The 7,821-nt window shown below is 41.3% G+C and overlaps 1 protein-coding gene across 1 annotated transcript in view; it reads left to right on the plus strand.

The window, feature by feature from the left end:
• Positions 1–667: 667 nt before the first annotated feature.
• Positions 668–7,821, plus strand: part of wdr1 (WD repeat domain 1) — a 9,559-nt gene continuing 2,405 nt past the window's right edge. Inside the window, exons 1-11 of the mRNA XM_031854015.1 lie at positions 668–784; positions 1,957–2,078; positions 2,393–2,483; positions 2,600–2,747; positions 4,553–4,733; positions 4,848–4,925; positions 5,132–5,212; positions 5,346–5,579; positions 5,750–5,837; positions 6,654–6,810; positions 7,575–7,662. Coding sequence (XP_031709875.1) covers positions 769–784; positions 1,957–2,078; positions 2,393–2,483; positions 2,600–2,747; positions 4,553–4,733; positions 4,848–4,925; positions 5,132–5,212; positions 5,346–5,579; positions 5,750–5,837; positions 6,654–6,810; positions 7,575–7,662 — 1,284 coding nt within the window. The 5' untranslated portion in view covers positions 668–768. The remainder of the gene's footprint in view (positions 785–1,956; positions 2,079–2,392; positions 2,484–2,599; positions 2,748–4,552; positions 4,734–4,847; positions 4,926–5,131; positions 5,213–5,345; positions 5,580–5,749; positions 5,838–6,653; positions 6,811–7,574; positions 7,663–7,821) is intronic.

The raw sequence follows: 7,821 nt of genomic DNA on the forward strand, positions 1-7,821 counted from the left end.
CTATCTATCTATCTATCTATCTATCTATCTATCTATCTATCTATCTAACTACCTACCCACTCTCCTTACCTCCCTCCCTCCCTCCCTACCTACCTACCTCCCTATCTACCATCCATCTATCCATCTGTCTATTTATATATTTATATATGTGTATGTATATATAGATATATTTATTTATTTCTCAAAATAATGTTACTTGAATGTAATGGTAGCACATAAAAAAGCACAAACTGGGGTATGGCTGCAACTAACAACTACTTCCCTCTTCGATGAATCTGTTGATTATTTTCTCTAATTTATAGATTTGTTGTTTTGTCTCTGAAATGCTGGACCATTGTAAAAATGTATATTATGTTTCCCAAAGCTCAAGATGACATCCTCAAATGTTTTGGTTTGACATAATCGATTATCAAAATACTTGCCAATTCATTCAATAGTTGACCACTAATCAATTAATATATGTATTGTTTCAGCCCTAAACTGGGGTTAACCTATCCAATTTGATTGGTGGAGCAAGTAATGCCATAATTGCCTTGAGGCCTGAAAGACCGTATTTAGGGATAAAAGAACCCTGTGACGTCGCGCATGGCTAGTGGCTGACAGCCGCAGCGTAGTATCTGAGTTTACTATATATGGGCAAAGACAGGCAGAAGAGCGCTGCGCCCACTTCCGTGTTTGTGTGATCAGGCAGTGCACAGCCGGAGGAAGCTTCACTTGTGTCATTCATTTGTGAAGAGTAACGTAAAAACAAGTGACCAGCAAGACAGAATGTCGCATGAACTGAGTAAGTCTGTTTATTTTTTTAATGGAAGCGGCAGAGAGAAACACGCGATGAAACTCTTTATTTTTGGGCGACATTCTTTAGCAGAGCGAGCTAGTCGGCTAGCTAGCCTCGCCCATAGCTGACACCTTAATTTAGCTCTCGAAAAAAACGATTCTTTTCACATTTAATATTCATCCGTGACGGACAAGTGTTGTGGGAGATGCATCCGGGCCCGACATGCAGCTCATTGACTGCCCGTTGATTTAAGTTAGCGTTAGCTAGTGGAGCTAACGTCAGTCAGGAAATAGTTGCGCTCACATCGCATTGTTGTGACATGTCCAGACAGACGGAGGCTGTGCTGACAGTCAGGGACTTCTACTGGGGAAGTAAGAGCACAGACGCGGTTAGTGGCTGCTGAATAAGTGTAAAGTAAAGAGGTTATTTATTGTTGAGCTAACACGATACGAAAAATGATTTTAGAGCCAATGCCGAAGCACCAAAAATGCACAAACCTTCTTGCAGCTTTCTTGTTTAGTGACAGATTTAATGTACTTCAATTACTGTCTTTATAGTTAACAGAAGCGGAGGCGTTTTGTTGGTGGATTACATGAATGTATATACAACGTCACTAAAATACTTGATGAGATGGTGTGCTTTTTTTTGTAAGTGAAGAACCCAGAAAATATCATTACATAACCACAAAATAAAGCAAATCAATCATCCAGTTATTATAATCTTGGAAACCTCTTGCATCCATATGGTAATACTGCAAAAAAGATCAGGGAGTGCATTTATATCCTTTTTTATTTTTGGTATATGTGCTTAAACGATACCCTCTTTGTCTTTCTGCCATCTTTTTATATCCTTTGGTTGCAAAATATACTCTTAATCGACACAGATCTGTGAGGTCAGCCCCCTTGTTAAACACATCAAGTCCTTTAGAATGATTGATGAAGAACTAAGTGATGCTGATTAACTCTGCATACTCGTATCTGCAAAGATATTAATCAAAGCAGTGCGAGATATCAGGCTCTATCAACTCAAGTAGCCCTAGATGTACAATGTAACATCGTCCATATGCCTAAAATACCTCATGAAATAGTTCAGTTGAGTACTTTTTAAAAATTGTTTTCTCGTTTTAAGTTGTATTAACCTTAATGCTTTACATTATTTGTCATGTCTTCTTTTTTTAGAACATGTATTCGCCAGTCTCCCACAGATGGAGAGGGGAGTTGCGAAAGTGATTGGCGGCGATCCCAAAGGCAACAACTTCCTGTACACCAATGGGAAGTGTGTCGTCATCAGGAACATTGAAGTAATGTTTATCTTCATAAAAGACGTATTCAACAAGTGTTGCATGCCTGCTTATGTATTTTATACCAATCTGGCTCTCGTTTTTTTTTTTTTTTTTTGGCCGTTTACTCACAAATGACAGTAAATTGCTTTGATTGTACTAAATTTAAAGTTTACACCAACTTCAAAAGCATTATCATAAGCAACAGGACCAGTGGCCAAAACTCTGAAAATAAGGTCCAAGTTAAAAAAAACCCATAAGAAACAGATTTAGGAGTGAACTGCCTATTTGTCAGTTGCAGACCTGCTTATGTCTCCCATTTCCTGTCTTCACAGAATCCGGCTATAGCAGACATTTATACCGAACATGCCCATACAGTTACTGTTGCCAAGTATGCCCCCAGTGGATTCTACATTGCATCCGGAGGTAAACAACCCGTGCGTGTGTGTGTGTGTGTGTGTGTGTGTGTGTGTGTGTGTGTGTGTGTGTAACCAGAGTACATGTACATTCTTTTAACAAAATTGCTTTTATATCCTTTTTAGATGCATCAGGAAAGATCCGTATCTGGGACACCACCCAGAAAGAGCACATCCTCAAGTACGAGTACACCCCTCTTTCAGGCAAAGTCAAGGACATTGCGTGGACCGAGGACAGCAAGAGGATGGCTGTTGTTGGGGACGGGCGAGAGAAGTGAGTCTGGGGGGGGGTTTTCATGTGTCATTAAACTCAGACCAGGTCTCCTGAGAGGCTACTCCAGCAATTACACTAATGCATGGCCACTGCACACAAGTCCATTGTTTGCTTTAGATATTTTTTTTTTAATGTTGAAAATACCAAGGTGGTGTTCTGCTGGAATTATTGTACACTTAATATTGATTGTCTTGCTTGATGTCATGGTTTTGTGTACAATATGAAGCAGTGTGTGAATGCTATTAACTGCACATTGCTATTAAGCAAGGAAGACACCTTAAACCAGGGGTGTCAAACTCATTTTCACCCCGGGCCACATCAGCATCATGGTTTCCCTCAAAGGGACGCTTGTAACTGTAAAACAGTATAAATGTAACTACTCCCTAACATATTAAGTAACTGTCTCTGCATTTGATTGTTTATTCAAGTGTACAAATATTGTACATGCAGTTATATAAATGTAAAATTATATTTAAGCACATTTCTGTTATTATAACATAAATCCTTTCAATTTAGGGTTAAGAAACCCACATTACTCTATCAAAGATCAGACTTTTAAGGAAAATAACAAAGACAAATATGAAACAAGTTATTACATTAACTCTGTTCAAAGCTATTTTTGTCACCTCTGCATCAAAAATATCCTTCGTCGTCCCGCAGCTACATCCAAGAGCTCCTCACTGAGTGTCAAGTCTGCATTCACACCTCTTGTAAACACTGATAGAAGCGCTGTGTCCGTGTTGTCTGTGCTTTCATCACCAGCTAATGAAAAAGACAAGTACCTGCTCGTCTCTTCGGCTAGCTGTGGTGTCAGATCGCCTGCTAGTTCATGGACTCGGTCTGCGATGGTGTTTCGTCACAAACTGACATTTTTAAAAGTCTGTATCCGGTCGGGGCACACCTGCTCACATACACTGGCCTGTAGCTTTTGTAAATACAGTATATTCTGCTGCAATTGTAGTCTACCTTTTAATTCTTGGACAATTTTGATGTTTTTCTTGGAGGCTAAATTTAGCATACTTGGCTCCGTGTTAGGTGTCAAAATGCCGACGTAAGTTCTATTCCTTCATCACCGACACTGCCTCATAACACAGAACACAGACCGCTTTTTTCTCCTTGAAGCACAAACGTGTAGTCTCTTTCATTATATTTTCTTCCCTCTGCATCAATTTTTCTCTTCTTGGACATTTTGGGATTATTTGTCGATCTTTTTCAACTCAATCACTTGTTGGAAAACCGCTTTACGGGCTGTTGCCTCTTCTGTCCAGCTGTTGTGATAGTTTTAATATCAGCACACAGACAACATGAGTGAATAATAGTGGTGTAACGGCTCCCCCCCTCACGGTTCGGCACGCATGTGAACCACGGCTTAATGACGCAGTTTACCTTCACCATCATAGTGTGAAATAAAATTGTACTGACAAAGTTAAATGCCGATATGGAAAAACTGCTGTCTAGTGGCAGGATGCCGTCATTTCGCTGGTCACAAAGTCGCCATGCATTGTGGGAGATGTAGTTTATGTGCACTGTAAAGCAGCATAGACCTTGAGCGGGCCTTGAGTTTGACACCCCTGCCTTAAACCCTCCCAACACATCTCCTGACTTACCAAACGTGTGGGGCAACTGGCCATCAATACAATTATTTAAAAAAAGTAAATCAAATGGTGTTTTAGTCAGACTGTCAGCATGGAGCAATATTCTGCGTATGCTCTGTTTTCATTTCATCCTGAAAAAATTTGTGGACTTTTTTTATTCCTCCCTCAAATACCTGGAATAATTTCATGCATGTTGTTTTCTTGCGGTAGGTTTGGAGCCGTGTTCCTGTGGGACACCGGCTCCTCAGTTGGGGACCTTTCCGGCCACTCCAAATTGATCAACAGCGTAGACGTAAAGCAGACGCGCCCGTACCGCATTGCCACGGCCAGTGATGACACCTGTGGGTCTTTCTACCAGGGGCCTCCCTTCAAGTTCCAGTTCACATTGCGTGTGAGTTGCAGAGATTAACGTTTGCTTCCTGGACTGCATATTATTGTAAACAATCGTTCCTTAATAATCATTTTCCTCTATTCTTCCCCTTTGTGTCCCCGGTGACTGCTAAAGGACCACAGCCAGTTCGTCAACTGTGTTCGTTACTCTCCAGATGGAAATCGGTTTGTTACAGCTGGTGCTGACGGCCAGGTGAGTACTGCATTACCAGGTGTGGTCATGTGACCATAAAAACATTTTTCAAGTAAGATTACTTTTGCCAAAATAATCGAAGAAACTATCACGATGACATTTACTGAAATAATACAAATATTATCTAATATAATATTAGGTCGACCTAAGTAGCCGGTTTGTATAGAAAAATTAATGTTCTATGTCTAATGAGTATTATTCCACAGATGTTCCTCTACGATGGGAAGGATGGTACGCTTGTTTCCTCACTGGGTGGAGAGAAGGCCCACAAAGGAGGAATCTATGCTGTAAGTAGCTTCTTTTATTTATTTTTTAAGGTAAAGATTTATGCTACATTCAGTATTGGTTAGCTGAATGGGTTTTAGTTTTTCAGGAGAGCTGGCTTAAATAATATCACAACCTTCTCTTTCAATCCTCCAGGTCAGCTGGAGCCCTGACAGCTCCCAACTGATCTCTGCCTCAGGGGACAAGACCGTGAAACTCTGGGACGTTGGTGCAGGCACGGCCGTCACCACCTTCAACCTGGGCACCGACGTGACCGACCAGCAGCTGGGCTGCCTGTGGCAGAACGACCACCTCCTCACAATCTCCCTGTCAGGATTCATCAACTACCTGGACAAGAGCAACCCTGACCGACCCATACGCACGATCAAGGTCAGGCTCTCTTCCTGGATATTCTCAGTAGAGGTTCTTTATACTGAGAAAAGCTTGTTATAAAGTTAATATTAGCTTTCCTAAGTGGTGAAAACAGTTGAATAATGTTATCGTACATTAACTATTCTTATGTGCCCTTATCTGAAAACGTGCACTTGCTCATCCAACAGGGTCACACCAAATCCATCCAGTGTCTGACTGTTCACAAAAAGGACGGGCGACCCTACATCTACTCGGGGAGTCACGATGGACACATCAATATCCTTTCACTGATAAACTAGGTCACCCATAAGACAACAAAGTGTCCTTTTTAATACTGTACGTAGATCATTTAGAGATGCTCTGGTAAATGTAGATGCATATGTTAATTGTTTTTAATCTCAAATATTTTGACATATTACATGTCAAATATAATATTATAGTGTGTAGCTAACTACAGATATTTGCCTGTTCAAGAGGTTTATTTATCACTAAAATTCTAGACATATTTTTAGCAGAATGGCATTGCTGATAGAAGACTTTGTTGCCACTTCAGAATCAGAAACGTCTTTAGTGGCCATGTATGCATTTACGTAAAAGGAATTTGACTCTAGTTTTTCCGTTGATCTCAACATGCATACACAGGAATAGACGATAAAACAAGGACAACAAAGTAGAATAGTAGCATAAACATTTAACTACTCTGTACACGCATAAATATATATATCCAAAAGTATATCTCTCAACATAAAACACAAAAACAATGAAATGGAGATAATAGTGCAAGGATGCTTGAATAAATATGGAAAGATTGTATTTTATTGCACACTGATTTGTTTCCGACACTGTATGACTGATTAAGTGTTCATCAGAGTGACGGCCAGTGGAAAGAAGCTGTTCTGGTGTCTGGTTGTTTTGGCGTACATTGCTCTGTAGCGCCTACTAGAGGGGAGGAGTTGAAACTGGTTGTGTCCAGGGTGTGATGGGTCTGCAGCGACATTTCCTGTCCGTTTCCTGGATGGAGGGCAGGCTGACTTGTATGCGTGTCACAACTGGTCAATTTTAATTTTTTTTTCCCCTTAACAAAAGCCTCACATTACTGGGATGCAGAAACTGGTGAGAACGACTGCTTCTCGGGGAAGGGCCACACCAACCAGGTGAGCAAGATGGTGACCGACCAAGCCAACGAGCTGGTGACGTGCAGCATGGATGATACGCTGCGCTACACCAACCTAAGCAAGACGGAGTACAGGTAGGGGTCATTATGTGGTGCTGTGCAGATAACTATGAGATGAACTCAGTGGGGATTGTGACGGTGTTAATGGAAGTCAGTCTGGGCAGGCCAGTCCTCTGGAAGAAAACTAACTTCTGAATTCAGTTTGTTATGACTGTTGGTAATGGGGGGCTGTGCCAGTATCTGCTGATCTGTCGCATAGATGACTAGTAATGGTGTTACTTGAGAACTTGCAATTCTGTCATTCACAACACCGAGAACAATGTTGTGATCTGCATCAAGTAAATATTTTGGTATAATGTGGGTGGAAAATGGCAATTAAAAAATAATGTGAGTCCATTATAGTTCACCCAAAAAACCTGATGTGCTATTTATCAATCAAGATTGTTTTGGTTTGAGGTATCGGCCGTAGAGAAGTCTGCCTCCTCTCCATTATACTGGGACTTTGTGGCACTCTGCTTGCGGTGCTCTAGGCGCCCAAAAAATAAGTTTTGAAAAACAGCAATTTCTCTTACCAGATTTCATGACCTGGTTACCTCAAGATAATCAACAGCCCTTGTTGTGAGCAGTATAATGTAGGAACCACTGAGGTAGCCAACGTTGCAGCTCAGTCAAGGAGGACGATGCTAATGTTTACATCTTGAGCACGATCCTCGTTGTAATATCTGTCTTGTTTTCTTGTACCTAAAACTCACTATTTGCTTTCAGAATTGCATAATTTGTCCACCTCTATGTTACAATGCTTAGTGATCTTATAAATAATCCCAACTGGTGGTTTTCAGTGCCTCTGATGTGGTGAAGATGGATTTCCAGCCTAAAAGTGTGTCCGTAGCATCAGGAGGGCTGTCACTGGCTGTGTGCATTGGGCAGGTAATGTTTTTACTTTGTCATCGTTGCCTTAATGTTTCCTCTGTGGACACATTTTATCACTTCCAGGGTTTTACATGACCCCCCCCCCCCCCCCCCCCCCCCCCCCCTTCCCCCCCCCCCCCCTTCCTCCTCCCCCCCCTCCCTTTTTTTTTTTTTCCC

Source organism: Anarrhichthys ocellatus, unplaced genomic scaffold, assembly GCF_004355925.1.
Source record: "Anarrhichthys ocellatus isolate YVR2014 unplaced genomic scaffold, GSC_Weel_1.0 scaffold1, whole genome shotgun sequence".
NCBI lineage: Eukaryota > Metazoa > Chordata > Actinopteri > Perciformes > Anarhichadidae > Anarrhichthys > Anarrhichthys ocellatus.